Source organism: Peromyscus maniculatus, chromosome 10 (genome assembly GCF_049852395.1).
Source record: "Peromyscus maniculatus bairdii isolate BWxNUB_F1_BW_parent chromosome 10, HU_Pman_BW_mat_3.1, whole genome shotgun sequence".
Taxonomy (NCBI): domain Eukaryota; kingdom Metazoa; phylum Chordata; class Mammalia; order Rodentia; family Cricetidae; genus Peromyscus; species Peromyscus maniculatus.
The window spans coordinates 40,603,202-40,625,039 of record NC_134861.1 but is presented as its reverse complement, the minus strand read 5'-3'; the positions used below and the strand labels follow the sequence as shown (position 1 = coordinate 40,625,039).

The 21,838-nt window shown below is 42.6% G+C and overlaps 1 protein-coding gene across 1 annotated transcript in view; it reads right to left on the bottom strand.

Moving 5' to 3' along the window:
- Cd38 (CD38 molecule) overlaps nt 1–21,838 on the bottom strand; it is a 43,147-nt gene that overhangs the window by 2,132 nt on the left and 19,177 nt on the right. Inside the window, exons 2-7 of the mRNA XM_042285943.2 lie at nt 11,048–11,177; nt 9,878–10,013; nt 7,786–7,871; nt 3,378–3,451; nt 1,837–1,929; nt 1,424–1,510 (exon numbers count right to left, since the gene is read on the bottom strand). Of these exons, the coding sequence (XP_042141877.2) occupies nt 1,424–1,510; nt 1,837–1,929; nt 3,378–3,451; nt 7,786–7,871; nt 9,878–10,013; nt 11,048–11,177 (606 nt within the window). The remainder of the gene's footprint in view (nt 1–1,423; nt 1,511–1,836; nt 1,930–3,377; nt 3,452–7,785; nt 7,872–9,877; nt 10,014–11,047; nt 11,178–21,838) is intronic.

Genomic DNA, 21,838 nt, shown 5'->3' with positions numbered 1-21,838 from the left:
TGCCTCTCCTCAGCAACAACACTGAGAAATGCCTAAGTCAGGAGTCAGTGACTTGACAGTGTGCCTCAATTTATTTGCAGTTCACTTGTAAGACCATAAAACTAAATACCAAGGAAGACATGTGATGGAAATGTATGGAGGTGAAAAAATGAGCATGTGACAGCTAATGATCATGAGAGGTGGCCACTGAGACCAGGCCCACCCACAGTTCCTGATGATTCTGCTTTCCTCAGTCAGGAAGCTTCCCGGTGACTTTTCGGTAAAGGCATGAGACAGAACAGAACTCAGGGACCATGCTTACGAGGTTTGGATGCCACTGTCAGAGGACCATGCTTGCTCTACACATAGCATGCTCAGGTATCTAACTGGTAAATTAAAAAGACTGTCATTTCATAAATGTAAGATGACAAAACCATAGAGTCTGTGCTCTGCAACCTTCTCCTAGTTGGCCAGTACTATTTCCCATACAAAGTATCTTTCAGTGACTTAGCCTAGTCAGCTGTCTACAGACTTTCTTTTATAGTTAATCTTTTCCTTTCTTCTGTTTTTTGCATTTAACTTCTGCAGCATGTTGGTGTTTGTTTTTTTTTTTTTTCCTGGCAGTTTCCAAAGAACAGCCAGCTGATTGATGGGAAATTCAGGCCCTCTGGGAAATGAGCCATCCATCTTTTAAATCTGTCCTTCTGCCTTTGAGATATGGTGGGTGATGTGAAGAGATACAAAATATTCCATCTCTTCAGCTTGTATATACTTCAGGAAGCCTTTTCTCTATGCTTTAGTCTTAGCTGAAGCTATTCCTCACAAGAAAAGATCCCAAAGTGCTTCTTTGTGAAGGTAGATGTCCCTGCCTGTATCTTGGCCACAACCAGTTACAAACAATGAGGGGGCCCCCCAGTTTTGGAGTTATAGGTAACTTTAAAGATATATACCTGCAGGTAGGTTAATGATAAATTTTTGTTAAGCATTTACATTGGTTTTGGTCTTAATCTAGAAAAGATAAATCTTTGTAGACTGCCATGTGGAAATTTACCAAATAATGGGCATTTACATTTGAATCTAACTAACTAAGGAGATTTCACATGAAAATGTGTAGCCAGCCACAGACTTTTAAAACTTAGGAGAAAAGTCTCTGTTGGCAAGACACGTTTTTGTTCCCCTGAAGCCCAGCAGTAAAGCAAGAAGTGCATCCCCTGAGGGTCATTCAGCTTTTGGAGCAAGTCACTGCTCAGGGATGGCAGAGAAGGAGGACGAGAATGAATGGGCAGGCGGCCAGATTTAAGCCATTGACTAGGGAAACAAGATATGTTTGGTGGCAGGGCATAATGCATCATACATCACACACCACCAAGGCCTGGGAAGGATCCCTGAAGTCCTCTCAGTTCACACAACTGGTTTTTCTTTTTTCCCACAAGAACTCAATTACCTGTAGTTATCCTGGCAGGAAAAAGTGATATTCATTTGGTGCACAATCAACTTCAGATCATTTATAGAGGAGCCTGAGCATGAGTTACTAGGGAAGAAAAAAAATATTCAAATAATAAGATCTTTCAAATTCTCTGAGTGTCTTGCTTTCTCTGCATAACTGCTCCTGGGAACAGCATTGAAGAGAGGTGAATCACAAGTCCACCTCTGGGGTTCTCAGGTCAGCAGGAGTGAAGGTGTGAAGCAGTCACTGTCCTTTGTGGAGACAGAATTAAGAGACCATAAGGAGGGCTAAGTGCAGAGTAAGCCCCTTTCACTTGCTAAGCCTGTCTGTTCCCAGCATGTTCTTGTTATCTTGAATTTCTTCGCAGGCTGATTCATATCCTATCACTCTGCTACAAAGTAGAGACATACCTGGAATCTGCTTCGATGTCATGCATCACCCAGGCCTGTAGTTTATGCACCTTTTTTGGGTCCAAATTAAAGACTTCTACACTTCCAAAGGTGCTAAAACAGAAGAGATAAATAACATCACTGACTCCAAGCCAAAGTGCAGGGCATCCATACCTCCTGTCACAATCCAGCCAGTGGGACACCACTGAGTAGAACCTACCTTGCCTCCCACCTTTCTTCATTCACTATGACTCTTGGTTACCAGATTTTCAAGGTAAGATTTATTTTTCAAGGCAAGCTTTATCTCTGTTACAGCTCTGGCTGTCCTGGAACTTGCTTTAAGACCAGTGTGGTCTCGAACTCACTGAGCTCCACCTGCTTTTGTTTCCTATGCTGGAATCAAAGGCTTGAGCCACCACTGTCCAGCTCAAGATAAAATTTTTAACTATTCTTTGGTAATGATTAATATATCTAAGATAACTTGATGTTCAAAGAGTAGCATTACCAGAGAGCTGGTTACAACCATAGAATCTCTGTTCACTAACACTTATCTAGATTCTTCCTTGTTAGTGTGAATAGCTACCTCTCCTGTGGCAGGGACTTAGCTCTCTGCTATCAGATGACAAGATTCTGAGTGCCCATAGGAAAAGAGGGTCAGAGGAAGACAAAAGAGTTAATATTGCTTTGTTTGTTTGCTTAAACATTAAAACAGAAGAGAGGAACAGTTAATAGAGGTACCTACAGTGCCCATAGAAAATTAATATGTGCTTCCATTTTCAGAAGTATTTTTGTCAGAGAAAAATTAGAGAACAAAGGCCATGGACGTGATAGAAATTAAGATGAGAAGGAGACCAGAGATGGGAGGCTTGAATGTGGACCAATTCAGTCCTGAGGATGAAATGAGGAAATAATAGCTGATGTGCACTGGGGAGTTTTCATTAGGCATGGAGCTCAGCACTGTTCACAGTATATCTCCGTTTTTCTCTACAGCATCCTCATCATTTATGTATACATGGACTCTCAGAGGCTAGGTGCCCGTATGTGTAATGACCTCTGCTGTCCACCCTGTTAAACCAATACAATGCTTTGTGACAATTTTGCCAAGAGAGGGTGATGACCCAGGATACTTCTCCTGCTGAAGTGGGATTCTCACTCTTCACAGGGGAGACAGAAGTGAGCCATTATTTCTGAATGGAGAGGATGCAGACAGGGAAAAGTGGGGAGTCAGGCCAGAGAGTATGGGTGAAATAGGAAGATAGAATTCAAGGGGAAAGAAAGCTGAGAAAATTATGTGGGACCTCAAAAAATCAAAAGTGATGGCTGGAAACCATGTAGTGGCTCTTAGGAACATTGGAGGATTTTAGACAAAGGAGAAACCAGACCAAACATTGACCCAGAATAAAAATATCTTCAGAGAATACAGACGTTTTGCCCATTTTAAGCTGAGCTATTTAGTACATAAAAGAAGGCACATCCTTTCGAGGAATGCCAGGTCCAACAGACTATGGTAACTGCAATTAACTAACCCTTGCAAACAGGATACAAAGAAAGGAAAGAAGTACCTGTTTTTGTAAAATGGTTGACTGAGGGACCCGTTGAGCATCACTTGGACCACACCACAGGCAGCTTCTGCAAACTTAAAAAGAAGTCCATCATTATTCTCCAGCAATTCCATTCAAACGAATATTTAGTACTAGAAAGGGAGGGAGAGGATAGGCTCGACACCGTCAACACAGGAATGGTCAATCTATCCAATGGTCTAAGCGATTGGAAGCATGTGCTTGGCATGAGTTCTTGATACAGCCATGTCAGTCTGTAAATGATGCAGAAGTTGAAAGTCTAGAGTGGGAAACAGAGTATCTCTAGAGGAAGGAAAGGAAGGCACTCACCTGGTGTCACCTGTAGAGGCTACATTTTTTTTTTTTTTTTTGGTTTTTTGAGACAGGGTTCTCTGTGTAGCTTTGTGCCTTTCCTGGAACTTGCTTTGGAGACCAGGCTGGCCTCGAACTCGCAGAGATTCACCTGCCTCTGCCTCCCGAGTGCTGGGATTAAAGGTGTGCACCACCACTGCCCGGCGAGGCTACATCTTATTTAGCAGAAGCAAGGTGGACAATTTAGGGGTAAGGGAAATGGAATACTGTGGAAAGAGAAACCTAGGTAAGAGACAGGGACCCTGAGGCTCTAAAAAGTCACAAAGAAAAGGGGAGATTGCTTGAAGAACTCGCTGTGTAGACCAGGCTGGCTTTGGACTCACAGAGAGAGTTTTACTTCTTCATGCAACCAACTTTCATCTGGAAAATTTGCTAAGAACTGGAGTAAACAATGTGAACAGAGTACTGTCCAGCTTCCTCTGGAGACAGACCCAGACTTCTGGGACTTAGGTCTCCTTCCATAACATCTGTGCATAGTACCCAATTCATACACTATAATAATAGGTTGAACAGCTTTAGCCATTGGTATGAAGATATCTGTGAGAAATGAGAGCTTGGCTTCCCAGGTTCTTCTGGAGTCTTCAGTGATTTATATCTAGTACATGGCAAAGGGTGAGTTTTGCTCTGTAAAATTCCAAGGAAGGAAAAGCTGACAGGAAAAAGGAAGATATCCTGTACTAGAGATTAGGAAAGAACAAAAAAAGTGCCATATAGGAGTCCACGTCGCAAAGAGTAGGTGGGATTCCACCACGTGAAGAAGCTGTGACTGGAAGGGGCCCTGAGTGTAGGAGAACAGTGGTGTCAGTGGGGGAAACTCATGGAACGCCAAATACTTCATTGAGAAAATTGAACATTATTCTCCAGGTGACCTCTACACCACTGGAAGATTTTTTGCTGAATTATGAAGACCAGGGATGCTTGTCTAGCTAAGGAGAGAGATGGACAGACCCCTGATCCTTAAGAATAATCATTAAACACTGACTCAAAAGAGCACTGGATCCCACAATGTAGAAGTTTCATGAGTCCCATGACACAAGATAAACATTGGCTCAGTTGAGGGCTCAAGGTCACATGACTTAGCAGCAAGAGGATCTGGAGACTCAAACCTGTAAGAAGAACAATCCTTACTGTCAATGATAGGGACTAGTCTGTTTGCCTTCCTCCATGAGAGTCTGGCGAGGATCAAGGTGAGGGTGCCACAGTGTATCAGAAGGCAGGGTGCCTTCGGTCACCCTCACCATTGAACTCTTAGTACGAAGGGTTGAGATGGGAGTACAAGAAAGCACTAAGTACATATAAAACGTGACCTCCTGTAGAAGGTTTTGGAGATAGTGTGTCTGTAAAACATATCCCAGAGTGATAACATAACTGAAAAGCATTCTCTGGAAAAGCAAGCAAACAAAAATATACAGTGTCTCTGAGTTTTCAAAACTTGTAGTAAGTACTCAACAAATATTTTTTGAATGGATAGGTTCTGTTACTTAACAAGATAGTAGTATTTTATTTAAATGCAGCAGCAACATTCTAGAATACATATATGTTGATCTCCATTTGATGGAGACAAAAATGAGGAATCTATGGTCAGAATGTCTAAGAAAATTGCCTATTAAAATGTGTCCCCTAAGAATAAGGCCATCTGAATCAACTGAGCAAGGTTCATATGAATTCACAGAGACTCAAGCAGCAAGCACAGAGCCTACATGAGTCTACACCAGGTCCTCTGTGTATGTATTAGAGCTTTCAGATTAGTATTTTTTAATATGGGATTCTGATTATATGAATGAATGAGTCTTTGATTCTTGTGACTGCTCTTGGGGCTCTTTTCTTTCTGTTGATTGCCTTGTCTAGCCTCAATGCGAAAGTTTTTACTTTATCTTTTGTATTTTATTTTGTCATGTTGGTTATCTCTTAAAAGCCTGTTCTTTTCGAATAAGAGACAAAAAGAGAATGGATACAGAGGCAGGTGGGGGAGGTGGGGAGGAACTGGGAGTAGTAGAGGCATGGTAAACTATAATTAGGATAAACTGAATAAGAAAAGAATCTATTTTCAATAAAAAGAAAAAAAATGACTTACTACTAAAAAAAAAGTGTCCCTTCACTTCCATGCTAATTCTTTGTCTCCCTACACCACTCCACTCCTAAGTCCCCTTGAGGTAGGAATTTAGTTGATACAGGGAGGTGAAGAAGAGCACACCTGCATTCATGCAATTATTCTACCACTGATCTAATTCCTGACTCTTAACCTGCCATTTAAAAGACATAAGCAGTAAGCAGATAGTATGAAGTCAAGGCTAATGCTCTAAAATTAGGCTGACCTACACTAGGACCTCAGTTCAGCTACTTACCAGCCAATGTCCTTGGATTTAGTCTCTTTTAAGAAATTTTTATTAGTTCTTAGAGAGTTTTTTCACAACGAGTTTTGAGCATATTCACCACTTGCCCAGCTCCTCCCAAATCTACCCACCACCACCACCACCACCCAACTTTGTGTCCTCTTTTCTTTTCCTACCCATCAAGTCCAACTTCTATTGGCTAGATATTCATGAATAAGTGGCCTGCCCCCAGAGCATGGTTGACCTACCTATGGCAACACACTTAAAGAAAACTGACTTGTCCCAGCAGCTATCTGTCACCAGGAGTTGCCCTGCTAGTGAGGACCCTTTGTGTCCACCTCCCCTCTCCATGCTGAGAGTTGTCCTTAGGTTGGTACAGGTCATGTGCATGTTGTTACAACTGCTGGGAGTTTATATGTGCAACTTTCCTGTTGTGTGCAGAGGACACGGTTTCCTGGTATTCGTTCACTGCCTCCAGCTTTTACAGTCTTTCTTCCCCTTCTTCTGCAATTAGTCTCTTAAGCTAAGAATATTAGTGTCTTCACCTCTAGTGTAAAAATTTGTTCAATTCTTACACTATCTATTTGGAGAGAGAAATGGGAATGACATAGAGACATGGGACTTGTTGACTGTGAAATGTGTATGCTTCTGTGGTTTGGATGCGTGTTCTTCCACTCTCAGCCCCTAGGTCCTAGGTTGGAAACTGGGTTGGTAAGAGCACAACGGCTCTACCCTCATGAATGACGTCAGTACTCTTGTGAAGGGGCTCAGGGAAATTCTCTAGGCATCTTTTGTCTTCTGACATGTGGGGACACAGCAATGAGTTGGCATCTGAGAAACACAGAACAGCCCTCATTAGACGTCAAATCTGCTACCACCTTGACCTGCTGGCACTTAACCCAACTGAGGTCCTTTCTAAATTACACAACCTGAGCTTTTGGTTAGAGCAGGGCCAATGGACTAAGGCACATGTTTTGACAAATGTGTTTCCATCTTCCACACTTCCTCAGATGTGCACTTCATTTGAATACATAATCAATACATTTGGGCTTTTTTATTCTCCTTTCACTGGTTTTTCTTCATTATTTTCATTCTTTTCCCACTGTGGTCTACTTACAAAGGAATTTTTCTTGCAGTGACACACGAATAGGGAAAAGTAAATAATGCCTGTGCAACTTCAAGTGAAGTTAGACACAGATGTGAGGTGAGCGAGCTAGTGTTTCTCCACCCAGATTCAAGATCTGGAATCCATGAGTAGCTCCCATGTTTGCTTGCACCTCCATCTTGCCACCTCCAAAGTGGCCACGGTATTCATGATATTTCATAGGGTTGTTGTGAGGATAGAGTTCTTAACTCCTGCAAAGGGTTGGGTACATATAAAGTGGTCTACAAATGCAGCTTATTCAAACTGTTCCAGAAATCGAATCAATACCTGGGAGTCAGGATAAGTCAAACCTAGCTTCCTGACAGACACAGCCAATGAATGTCATTCACTCATTGGGTTTAGGGATTCTTTCTCTGAGCTTGCAAAGCCTCTGTGGCTGTTCTGAAGCTATGTTCGAAAACCTTCTAGCATGTATCTCTGAGCTTTTGTTCTCAGCAAAGATTTCCACACTTTCACACCACAAAAAGGGTCAAAATTAACCAACCAGTGACCAGACAGCATCTTCAGCCAAAACTCTAGAATTTAACTGCTTGGAACTTACCTTTTGCGACATCACTTTCCAGAACACTGAAACAGGGTTGTTGGGGCAGTTTTCATCCCAGCGTGGGCAAGAGTCATAGTTCATGTCTAAAACATATAGTTTATAGGAAACAGTTAAGTGGAAAAGGCATTATACCTTTGGGCCCATTCTTGGCTGTTCAATTACAGTGGAAGTGTTTTCCAATGACATCTGCGCCAAGGCAGAGGCTGGAGAATGGACACATCTCAACCCAATTTAACTAAGTGTCCCTGAATTCCTTCCAACTCCTTGCCTTCCCCTCCAGATCCCAGACAGGAACAGTGTGATAGGTTTTGACTCATCATTCTGGGAAATGGCAACAGAAGTTTGCCCCAAAGAGACTAGCCCCCATCACTCCCCTGGAGTCCAGGAACACTTAGAGAGAAGGCCAGGCCCTTTCGGGAAGAAGACTCGTTCACCAGACACTTCTCTGTTTTGCCGGAAATTCTCTCCTGGAGAGTTTCCTTCTCAACCTCCAGAAGTTTGAGGGCTCAGGTGGTCTCAGGCCTTCTACAGCCAACCCCATCAAAACAGGCTCAGCCCCTAATGTGGTACAAAGCATAGAGTGTGGATCCATGGGTTCTATGACGCTGTTCTCAAGGCCATCTGCCTTAGTATATAAACATTTACTGAGGGTTAGGCTCTGGAGATAGAGGGTTGAATCAGGTGGGAGCCTGGTCTCACATAACATGTGATGTATGGAAGTCAAATAACCAGAGAAAGAGTTACTTGTGTTGTGCAATACAACCAGAAAAAGTTCAGGTTGAATTTTGCTTTGGACAAGAATCAGAGTCTTCAGACAGACTCTAAAGAGAAGGGCACCTTATGCAGATGGCATGTGCAAAGGCCAAGAGCTGTGATGAGCTTTGATCGGAGAAAGGAAATGATGGAAGATGAGGCACCTGAAATACAGAGGCCATGCCAAACCAAGGAATTTATATTATTAGCCTAGAGGTAAAAAAAAAGTTTGTTAGGTTTTAAAAGGAAATAGAGACAGTCACATTTCCACTGTAAGAAAAACTCTGTCGTGTCAGATGGAGACTGACCTAAAGGGGCAAAGAGTGATCAGAATAACATTACAGCTTTCCCAGCAAGAGAGGGTGTTAGTGTGTTAGACTCAGACAGTGCAAGTGGAGATGAAGAACAGATGGGTTACTAGGCAAATAGATTGATCGGCTATGAAGGGAAAAGAGAGGTCACCAATAAACAATAGGGATGACACCTTAAGATGCCCATGCTAAATATCTCAACTATAATAATCAGTTCACCGTGCCTATTTATAACCAAACATTACACTGTACATCTTAAGTATATATAATTTCAGTTTCAAAATATTTTTTAAAAAATGGCCCAGAGTTATGTTCAAGAATACACAGTGCAGAATGAAATAGTATAAAAAGGTCGAGGGGGTCGTTCCTTGCAAAAAGAGAAGAAGAGAAAGTGAAGAGGGAAGAGGGAGTGGATGAAGGAGAAAGGGAGAGTGGGAGGGGCGGGGAAAGGGGAAAGGAGGAAGGAGGTAGAGAGGGCAAGTGAGGGAGAAACTAGATTTGGGGGCTTACCTCAACAGCATTATAAAGTAGTACTGTCGTTTGATACAGTCTGCCTCACCAACATTCACATTATTAATTCTCTATTGCAATGTGTTGAGTTGATGAGACCTCTAAGAGGAGTTGGAATCATGAGGAAATCTACCCTCATGAATAGATTAATGACTTTCTTGGAACATTGGATTATTTTCCTCTAGACTGTGTTAGATCTCATGGGATTGGACTGGCTATCACAAAAATGAACAATAAATAAATTGGGCTTTCTCGGCTCTCTCTCTTGCTTCCTCTCTTATGGGCTCAGTCACTTCCTCTACATGTATACTTCCCACCCCTCAGAGGCCAAGGACAACCCTAAGTTCTGAAGCTGGTATTTCAAGAGAATAGGGATTGCTGTTTTCTAAGAGCCTGACTTGTCATTTAGGGCACCAATGGCATTAGGGTGCCCATTGACCTTTCAAAGTTCCTTGCTCACCTCAAGGATCCATTCCCATGCATCCTGAGCCATCCCAGATGGTCCAGATCCTTACCAGAAGTGCTGGGGTCTCCACACCACCAGAGATCATCAGCAATGTAGCCCAGCAGCGTGTCATCCAGGGTGAACATCTTTCCCTCGACCCTGGTATACTGGTGGGCCAGATGTTTGGATTTGCTCCAAAAGAGAGTCTGAGAAAGAATAAACAGACAATTAATTAGGACCAAGAATAAATCCAAGGACTGGGGATGTGGTTCAACTGTGGAATGAGTGCTAACATTCATGAAGCTCTGGGTTCCATCCCCAGAACTTCAATCAATTAATGTTAATCAATCAATTAATCAATCAATCGATCAATCAACTGACCTTGTATAAATAAAAAAAAAAGCAGAAACTATCAGAGTAAATCACACACACTAAATATTCAGAGAAGTCAGTTTGGTTATTGTCTATCATTGACTTCCTCTGTTCAGAGCACTGTACTCGGTACTCCTTGGGGAGGAGCCACAGCAATGTCCATTCACTGAAAACGGGATGAGAGGTGATAACTGTGGATGGGTGGGAGGGCCTCACTTAGTTTCAGACATGTGAAATTTTGCTTTAAACACAGACTTTGAAAGAGTTGTACCTCATGACAGACCTTTTCTAGTATATTCAAAGGACTGAAAACCAGGCTTCTCTGACCCCAGGGCTTGTTCCTTTTACATTTCACCTGGCTACTTTAAAGCCTTTTATACTTAAGCAATTTCTTTTCACCAAGCCTGAGCTTCCCTGGTGGTGAAAAAAAGACTCTGACCCCTGGTTTGCCTACCCCATAGAATGGTTCTAAAAAACTAAGAAGACGAGGGCTAGGAGAGTAAAGACCAAAAATCACTCATCACATATAAGTCAGACTTGTGTTACCATTTACATGTCTATGATTATCAGAAGCTAGGGGAATGTCCTGTGATTATATAAGTCTGGGTTACTTCTCTTCGTGTGGGATGGGGTTGATGCTAGATTCTTTTCTCTGTGTCCCATCTCTATCTGATCTTCCTTCCCCAGATATCCTAAACCCTGATGGTATCCTAGTTCTCCAAAACCTGTCCTCTACCAATACTACCCCACCAACCATATCAAATAATGCCTAATGTCAACATTTCCTCTCTTCCTGCATCCTAACTTTGGGCCTGGGGTCTCTTCCCTTTGGCTCTGATTCTCAGTTCTGAAAGTTATAACTTATTACCTTGTTACATGGTATGGTTTGAGTGACCAACTTAACCAGTGGTTCGTAGTCTTCTCTTGTGATCTTGCATGGATTCTTGGAAACAAATGCTCCTTTGAACGTACTCAATATCTTCTTGCAGTCCTGATCACTATAAAAGGAAACACAGAAAACAGATTTTTAAGATATTTTGGAAGCGGCTGGAGAGAAGACTCATCAGTGAAGAGCACTTGCTGCCTGGGATTGGTTTCTAGCACCCATATAGTGGCTCACAACTGTGTGTTCAGTTCCAGAGGACTTGACATCTTCATCTGGCCTCCATGGCCACTGCACACACATGGTGCATAAACACACATACAGGCAAAACAATGATACACATAAGATAAAAATAAACCTTAAAAATATTTTTGGAGCATAGATAACAGCAACAAATGCTTTATCTGGGAATCATATACTCAGGGTCAGCCAGTCCTCTACATCATTCTATCAAATGTGCAGCACATTCCTCTGAGATGCAAACCAGTCTCCGTGCTGAGGCTCCTTGAGGTTAAAGTGACCCAAGTGCTGGATAAAATTAAGGAGAAAATAGGAAGAAAACTAGTTTTTTTTCCTTATCCTACATCTTATATAAAGCATTTAAGTCTTAATGCCTTTGGAAAAGACAAGATTTCAAAATATCTAATAGAGAGGGCTGAATGTTCCAAACACAGAGAAGTCACAAATGCCTGAGGTGATAGAAATGTCAATCACTCTAATCTGGTCATTACATAGTAGTGTGTACATGGACCAAAATGCTGTGTTGTGCCCATAAATATGTCCAATTGCTACATGTCATTTAAAACTTTAAATAAATAGGCCTATTGCAGTTGGACTTGTTAATGTAGGGCAGGGTTCCACAGTCTGTGCATTCATAGCTTCCCTTGCCCCTGGCAATTCTGACCCTTGTTATGTTTGAAAATCAGTAGATACAAATGAAAATGTGAAAGGTTAAATAGCATTTTTTTCCAAAGTCGAGACAGAGTAGTTTAAGTTCATCAGCACCTGCCTTTGAAAACTATGCCAGGATCCCATTAATGATCTCTCTTTCCATACCTTTTACATACGCAAAAAGAAAAAGTTATGAGGCCATGTACATTAGTGTCAATCAAAATTTATGGGGTACTATCACAGGCAATTTAGAAAGTAGACGTTTGGCGGCGACCTTGCTTTCAGTAGGGTTTATGCCTTAATTCCAGTAATTAATGCAGTGGCCTTCTCAAGAACTTTCTGTTCTAAATTCCAAATGTTGTAAAGCTCCTCTGCTTTTTCCCTTGGTAGTGTCTGCAGGACTGGAGGCAAAATAAGATGGGAGACTGAGGAAGAGTAAGATTGGAGACTGAGGAAGAATTCAATGGGACACAGAAGAAGAGAAAGATGGGGGATTGAGGAAGAGTAAGATGGGAGACTGAGGAAGAGTAGGATGAGAGACCAAGAGTGTTTTCCACTTGGAAAAAGGCCTGGTGGAAAGAAGTTATCCAGCACTGGGAACCTGCCACACATCAGGCTTTTTCATCAGCAAGCCCTTATTTATCCACCAAAACTCACAATGCTACCAAATTATTTTTATGCTTCTCTTAGGTCTTATATTCCAGTTCAAATCATAGTAAAAATTCAAGAAACCCCAGGTTAAAACCTGAGGAGAGTTCTTTGTTCGGGAGGGAAGACTGGAGCAATACTGCTGAACCTGACTTGGAAGAGTTGATTCTACTTGGAAGAGTTTGTAATTCGAAGAGAAAAACAAAGGCATCATCTTGCATACATCATTTTCTGTTTTTAAAGTCTTCTTTATCCTTTTTTCACTCGTTAGGATTAAAGTTTTAGGGGCAAACTCCTACACTAACACACTTTAAAAGTGTCTTTTCTTTTCACTAACTAAGACTTTTTGTTGTTGTTTTTCTATCTTTTTTAAAAAGAAAGGTGAGTTTGCCCAGAGGTGTTACTGGCTGCCATCTTTATCATTCAAGCTGAGTATGACCCCAAAGTGCTCCTGTCCACCATTTTAATCTTGCAAACATATGGCTCACAATCTTTACCTAAGTTGCCCCCAAAATGTGTGTACCATCTTTTTTCTTTTTGAACTTGCTGTTTGCAGTGAACCTTTCTCCAACCTTATCTCTCAGCTATGCTTGTCTGTCGTTTGCACTCACCAAGATGCAAACTTCCACTTTTCTTATAGTAACAACATTTCTGAGTAGCAGGAACTACAGGCATATAACCCCACAACAGTAGTGGCACTGGGTAGTTTCAATTTGGTTTTGAGATGCTAGGAATTAAACTCTCAGCATCACACATGCTAGGCGAGTGCTCTACCACTGAGATTCACCTTCCAGCCCATCTTGACTATTTTTAAATGTACAGATAAATACAGTTATGCTGTTTTGTAACTCATTCGCATTGACACCCTGGCCTTCCTCTACCCAGCCCCTGACTGCCATATTTCTGTTTCAATTTGACTATACTGGGTATCGCATGAAAGTGGAATCTTTACATATGGCTGACTTTACTTAGCATTATGTTTTTAGGATAGTCATGCTGTGTTTTATCTTAACTAGAGTTACTATTGCTGCGATGAAACACCACAACCGAAGCAGCTTATAAAAGAAAGCTTTTAACTGGAGACTTGCTTAGAGTTTCAGAGGGTGAGTCCATAACCATCATGGCAGGGAGCATAGTGGCAGGTGGGCAGGCATGGTATTGGAGCAGTAGCTGAGAGCTTACATCCTAATCTGCAAGCAGCAGGCAGAGAGAACAAGACTGGGTCTGGCATTGGACTTTTGAAACCCTAAAGCTCACCACCCCCAATGGTACACCTTTCAGTAAGACCACACCTCCTAATCATTCCTAAACAGTTCAACTAGGAACCAAACATTCAAACATATGAGCCTATAGGGGCCATTCACATTCAAAATACCACATAGTGTGTATTAAATCTTCTCCCGTTTGAAGGCTGAACAATATTCCATTGTGCAATTATAACAACATCAGTTTGTCTGCACATCAGACAGTGGGCATGTAGGTTGTTTCTTCTATACATTCTTTTATTCCATATTTTCTGGGAGGCTGCCATAAGTCCTACAACGTGTCCCAGCTGCTATCAAGATAAACATTTCTGTTCATGGGGCACTTGAACATAGACAAGAATAACACAACCCAGTATTGGAGCAAATACACTTAGTCCTGACCTGAATGCTAGCTCTCACCACAGGGTCTTTGGTTCCAAAATCCATTATCTTTTCACATTTCATTATTGGGTCAAGGACCACAGAATCAGTTAATACTGAGCATAGGTGTCCATCTCTCATCCTGAAGCCCAATGATGTGAACTCTGAGGTGAAGAAGGAGGCCTGCAAACCTTTTACAATTAACTTTTCCCTCCAACTTTAAAATAATTCCCTATTAAGCCACACACAAGCCACAGATAGACTCCAGGGCCAGACTTTGCCAACAAGGTCAAGAAGATGGATAATGAAAAATCTCGCTGGGGGGAGGTGGCACACACCTTTCATCCCAGCACTCGGGAGGCAGAGGCAGGTGGATCTCTGTGAGTTCTAGGATGGCCTGGGCTACAGAGTGAGTTCCAGGACAGGTTCCAAAGCTACACAGAGAAACCCTGTCTTGAAAAAACAACAAACAAAAAACCTTAGACAAAACAAAGAAAAGATGGCCCACTCTGCTAAGTCCCCTGAGTTCCCCTGTAGATGTAACCAACCATCTTATTAAATAAGAAACACAGAACCAATGTAAAAGAGAAAGCCGAGAGGTCAGAGCTCTGAGCTAAAATCTCACCCTTCCTCCTGCGGTGGTCCTAGCTCTCTGAAAGAGAGCTACTTCCTGTGTGTATGTCTTTACATAGTCTTTCGGTTCTGCCTTCTCATTGGTTGTAAAGCCAAACACATGACTGCCTCATCACTGACTGTAAGTACAGTCCTCTAGGTCTTAAAGGCATATGTCTACAATGCTGACTGTATCCCTGAACACACAGAGATTTATGGGATTAAAGGCGTGTACCACCACTGCCACACTCTTTCTATGGCTCTAATAGCTCTGACCCCCGGGCAACTTTATTTATTAACATACAATTAAAATCATATTTCAGTACAAATAGAATACCACCATATTCCCCTTTTTTTTCCTGCATATGGTACATGCTTTTAAACTGAAATAGAAGGTAAGAGTCTACGTTCTTTTCATGTTGCCAAAGGAAAATGGCTCCATTTCATTCCCCTAGAGTTCTTCATTTTGTGTGACTTTTCTAAAAGCCATACCTTACAGGTTCTGAATATATTTTCTGGAAATGATGCTAGATGTGTAATATACTCAAGGGCATCCTGCTAAGGTCCTAACAAAATAAGGTTCTGTTCTGGTTGCTATGGTCAGTCTGTCTTCCCAAGGTCCAGATGACAAGGAAACTGAGTAAGTTCCCTCCCTGGTTTCAGACTGAGCCACTGGTGGCAGGCTGGGTCTTAGCTCCTCCTCCCCAGGACAGGAAATGCATAGGTTGTTTGTGGAGGTGTTGGTGAGAGACAAACAGCTCTGCCCTCAGAGAAGCTAAACAGTGTGACTTCATACCTAAACCGCATCTTAAGTTTCTTCATTTCACTATGAGCAATTCCACAGGACACCAAAGTCAGATAAAGCAATGGTAGATTATAATTTGAATACAGACAAAAAGGAAATCACAGACACAAAGAAACGATGGTAGAACCATCTTTGCATGTAGCTGATAGAAGTGATGGCTGCATCTTAACCTGCTCCAACCTCAGCTTTATGCTTCCAGCCTGGTGTAGAGAATTTATTAAGATTTCATATCAGAGAATTGGGCCCATCCTGTTGGCTCCCGGACACTGTACAGGTAAAGCCAGCTTCCTTGAATCTTCCCTTAAACTCTTAAAAATGAGCTAGATCTTCCAAGTTTCCTGAAAACCACGCCTGCCCCCACAACCTTTGTTGGGAGTGTTTCCCTTCTTACAGAGAGCAACAAACCCAACTCACACAATTACAGGGTTCTCCCAGTGGCCCTGGGTAAAGGTCTAGACAGTAATGAACAATCTTGGGGCACTGGAGATGCTAAAGGCCTATGACAACGGGAACCCATTCATGAGTATGTAAACTGAACAGAAATTTCATAAGGAGCCCCTATCGGCCTTTTGACTTGTGGGAATAAAGATTTTCTTGATCTGAGGGAAGTTTTTTTTTTTTCTTCCCTTCCAAAATGGAGTCTTGGAGGCTGGGCATAGAGTAGGTTAGCCCACATGTCAGGACTCAAGGTCAGTGGTGTGCACTCCTCTTTTCTACCCCCCTGCTCCTAACTTTACTGCTCCCACAACCATAGACCACTGACTACAGTTTACCCCTCATGGCTCCCCTTTCTGCTAAGTTCCTCAGGGTTGGTTCGTTCCCAGTGGCCAAAGGTGGAAAGCAGCAAGAGAGGCGGGGGGGGGGGGGGGGGGGGGGGGCATTCGTGACCATGCCATTATGCTCCCTCTGAGCTACATGCTGCACAAGATGCCAATGACTTGTGCTTATATCAAAATCTCACACCAGCCACTGAGGGGTGGGGGCGGGGGGGGGGGGTTCTAGTCTCTTAGAAGTAAAGAGACCAGAGCTCAGAGCAGCTTAGGCCCTGTCCAAGGTCAATTAGCCAGCTCCAGAACTGCCTTGTAGGCCAGATCTTGCTCTTTTTGCTAGACAATGCTGCCTCCCACAGGAAAATCAAAACTATGCAGCTACTTTCCAAATAAAGTGGCTCCTAGAAGGAAAGAAAGTTATGATTCCTTGAAGAGTTGTGTCTCTAGATCACAGGAGACATTCAAGATTAGAACTGGGCAGTCATTTCTAGATGCTAGGATACCATGAGTCAAGAAGGAAAGGGTAAGTCTTATCCCGATGGGGGGACATACACACGCACGCACGCACGCACACACACACATACATACATACATATATACATATACATATATGTGTCTGTTAAACCTGGTTTTTATATGGACAGCCTCCACTGTATCAGAACTCTTTTATCACCATTCTAAATTCGTACCACTCCCATAATAACCACATTTCCACCTTCATAATGTGCCACTCCTGTGGGAGGCTTTGACACCCTAAACCCCCGTTCCTTTAACACATTTAGCTCTCGAGGCGTAGGGATGCACAGTCTATAAACTCAGCTATCTGGTCCTCCAGGTCATGCTGTCTCTGCTCAAAGAGAAACTGCGGGCTCACTGACCTGCATTAATTCTTGAATTGGAGGCCACTACAGCCTGTATTTAAAGGAAAGACTGCCACCTTGTGGGCGAAGTGAGTGAGTGACTGGGGAGACACACGGAAGCGATGATGAGTTTCTAAACAGGGTCTTAAGGAAAGGGCCCACAGAATCAACTAACCAGGGCTCATAGAGGCTCACAGAGACTGAACCAACAACCAGGGAGCCTGCATGGGTCTGACCTAGGTCCTCTGTGCATATGTTATGATTGTGTAGCTTACTTTTCTTGTGGGACTCCTAACAGTGGGAGCAGGGGCTATCTCCAATCCTTTTGCCTGCTTTTGGGATCCTTTTCCTCCTATTGGGTTGCCTCATCCAGCCTTAAAATGAGGGGATTTTCCTGGTCTTCTTATAATTTGATATGTCGGTTTGGTTGATATCCCTGGGAGGCCTGCCCTTTTCTGGAGGGAAAAGAGGAGTGGATGGGGGGAGGGGAGGTGTGTGCAGAGCAGGATTAGGAGGAGAGGAGGGAAGGGAAACTGGTCAGGATGTAATACATGGGAGAATTCTAAAAAAAAAAATGGCTAAACCACAAAGCTGGAAAACAATTAAAATCGGCCATGAGCTCAGTGCAGAGGGTAAACCCAAGAACAAGATAAAAACTATGAAAGTTATAGAACATGCTAGAAAGCTACAGGTTCTGTGTGAAAATGGGGGGGGGGCTGACTAGATGAGAGTGGGGGGTGGGGGGGACAAGCTATAGGTGTTCAACATCCTATAAGGTGGGAACATTAGATGGCACAGAGCAAAGCATTGAAGGAAAACAGAACCTGAGAGCACTAACATCCAAGTAATAATGTTCTGGACAGAAGGTCCTGGTACCTGATGTGTACCAGGAAAGACACCTTTTGGCTGGAACAAAGCAAGCAAGGAGGAGCTGCTGGAAACAAGGAAGAAGTAAATTTGATCTTCAACCGTGGACTTCTATTTATGGTAGAGTTACGAGCAACGGGACTTCTATTTATGGTAGAGTTACGAGCAACAGTGGACTTTGTGAACAGGAAGTAGAAGATATGACTTAAGTTCAAAAGAATTCTCTTTCTTTGCTGGCTGTAGTCTGAAAGGAAGTGGGAACAGAGGCAGGTAGATCAGTACTGCTGACAAGAGCTGACTTTGCACCATCGTGGGTCATCACGGTGAGAAAAAGTAGCTGGACATAGTGATGCATACTTTTAGTCCCAGCACTTGAGAGACAGAGGTAGGAAGATATCTGAGTTCAAGGCCTTCCTGGTCTACAGAGCAAGTTCCAGGACAGCCAGAGCTAACACAGATGGGGGAAAAAGAGGAAAAGAAAAAAATAAGATGGGAAAAAAATGATATATTCCAAGTTCACTGTGGATTTCTGTAACACAAATTTCAAAACAGTCTTAAAAAACAAAGAAACAAAAAACCCAGAACCAGATGGAAGCTGAAAGATCAAGTCAGAGCTAACCTCACTTACCAACTCCTCAGCCTCCAGAGCGAGACTCCCTGTTTATTCATGCCTTATGTATCTTTTTGTGCCCTGCCATCTTATTTCCTTCCTAGTGCTGGGATTAAAAGCATGTGTGCTTCTCAAATACTTGGTAGCAAAGGCATGAGATCTCAAGTGCTGAGATTAAAGGCATATGCCATAACACCTGGCTCTGTTTCCAGTGTGGTCTTGAACTCACAGAGATCTAGACAGATCTCTGTCTCCCAAGTGATAGGATTAAGAGTGTGTGCCACCATTGTCTTGCCTCTATGTCTAATCTAGTGGCTGGCTCTGTCCTTGGATCCCTAGATAAGTTTATTAGGGTAAACAATATATTGAGCTACACAATATATCACCACAGATTTCTACTGGACTGTGATATGGTGTTGAACAAATTATCGAGTCAGTAACTAGAAGGCTTGTGAACAATGGAGTGGCCATCAACTGGAAGAGAGTTTTCAGAAGAATTGGCCTTGGCTACAGGTTCAATTTGGGATAGTTGGAGCTTGGCATGCCCATAAGACATCCAAAGGAAGTCACAGAACAGAGAAATGGGCATATAACAAGGACAAAGAAGAGACAATAATGGGCTCAGTAGGACTGAATTTTGAGGCATGGCAACGTGAAGACACTGGCAGGGGAAACATGGATGAGATCAAAAGCAAAATGGAGGGTTGTGTGTGGGAGGGAGTCCAGCTCCGACCTGCTCCCACTTTTCGAAGGGTTCTTGGGTGGAGAGAGGAATGAGGAAATAAGAGAAAGATGGAAAGAGACAATAAGAAAGACAGAAACACAGGATAGCTTCTGTAGGGCCCTGGGTCAATACCCAGTCACCCCAGGCATTTATTCAAAAGGGGTTTTTTATACAAATGCCAAGGGACAGGACAAAAGATCTCCCCCTATCAAGACCAAAGCACAACATACAGCCAAGTGTAGATCTTCAAAACACCTGGTAAACACACCTATGACCAAATCGTCCCATTATGCAGCCCTTCTGAGTAAAGTAAGCCCAGATTTTCTGACCCTGAGTAAGGTCTCACTAGATAGTCTCTGTGGGCCACCACAGTTGTGACACATGCTAAGTGAACACAATCTGTCAACACGAAGGAAGTGCTCCACAGTGACAGGTCCTCCCGATACCAAAAGAAGAAGACTGAGACAAGGCCATTTCAAGTATTGGAAAGGAAGCTCTGTCAAGAACTGTATGGTTTCTACATGTAATGGCAGGGGTGGAGAGGATCTGGTTCTTCCACTTACATCAAATGCTGTATCTAGAGAACTTATTTGGGAGAACACTACTTTCACTTAAATATAATATACATATGTCATAAAGAAAGCAAGAGGTCCAAACCCATCTTCCATGTTCTCATATTCCTCGCCCATTTCAAAGCTTAGCATGTTTTCTCTTAGGATAATAAGTAAGCTTCCTTACCAGTCACTGGTAGGAATGACGCATCAAAAAGTTTTAGGCTTAGCAATTCTATGACAGTCATTTATAACATCTTCAAATTCCTGTATTCTCTAAAACCTATTTATCATTTTCTCTTAAAAGATCCCCCATGTCTTCTGGCTGGAGGTGGTGCATGCCTTTAATCCCAGCATTCTGGAGGCAGAGACAGGTGGATATCTGTGAGTTCAAGGCCAGCCTGGTCTACAGAGTGAGTTCCAGGACAGCCAGGGCTACACAGACAAACAACAAAAAACAGCAACAATTTCCCAATCTCACAAATTTATACTTACACTATATCAGTACAGTGTAACTTGTTCTTTTTTTTTTTTTTAATGTAGAAGAGATCATATCCTGAGACAGGAGTTCAGAACAAGCCCCTTTCCCATTTTCCTTCTTGTTTTAGAGGGAGGATCTCATTATTCCAGACTGGCCTTGAATCCATGATGTAGCTGAGGATGATCTTGAACTTCTGATTCACTTGCCTCAATCTCCCAAGTGTTGGAATTACACCATATCAAGTTTTATGGAGTACTCAATGTTGGACCCCAAAGTCCCAGTCACAGTTTGGGGGGGTCTCGAGTGGCGCCCCAAGAACCCAGACTCCAGTCCAGTTGATGCAATAACAGGAGGATTTATTAAGCAAACCCCGCTCCTAAGAGCAAGAGCCGCATCTTACTGCAGCCCCATGAGGGCTTATAAAGGAAAAACCCACAAAACCCATAAGATTACAATTCCCATACAATTTCGTTTCACAAGATCATGGTCTGAGTACAGAGTGATCACAGAGGGGGTACAGTTACGTCAACAGGTACATTTTTCCTGAAACCTCAAAGGGGGGGTATCAAGGCGGGAGTGGAGTTTACACACAGGTCACGGTAGTCCTTCCTGGAACACCTGGAACTATCCCAGTCACAGTTGAGCACATCTCTTAACAGAAATCTTTTTACATTGTTTTATGATTGCAGGGGAGATTGAATAATGGCTTAGTCAGGTTGCTCTTGGAACTAGATTTTTAGTTTCTCATTTCCTGGTGCTTGAAGTTTCTCTTTTCCTGAGGCTTGGGGGTGTAAGCCTGAAGGGCTAGGGTCTTTCACTCAAGACAGAACCCAGGGCTTAGTGCATATTAGACAAGCACGCTACTAAGAGAACTGCATCCCCAGCCCATTGTCTTGTTCTTTTTATGACACCATCTTAGGAACTAACCCTTGCAGAGATGGGCACAGTCTCTCCTATGAACAGTATCCCAGTTTGTCACCTTCCACTGGGACCTGCCTCCTAAAAGCTTTCCCATCTCTTACATCACCACAACGAGGGCTAAGCTTTGAGCACAAGTACCTGGGTGATATACTCAAACCTTATCTATTCCTTCTAAAACATTACCCTTTAAAACTATATCCAGACCTTTAAGACTATCCCAGCACCATTCAAAACACTCTAGTGGTTTCTCAAAAAGTTAAACAGTCATCTGCCATTTGGCCCTTTATTTTTGGATATTGCCACCCCCAGATGAAACTATATGCCCATACATTAATTTATACACTAATATCCAGAACACCTTCATTTATCATATTCAAAATGTGAATATAAGCCAAATGTCCATCATCCAAG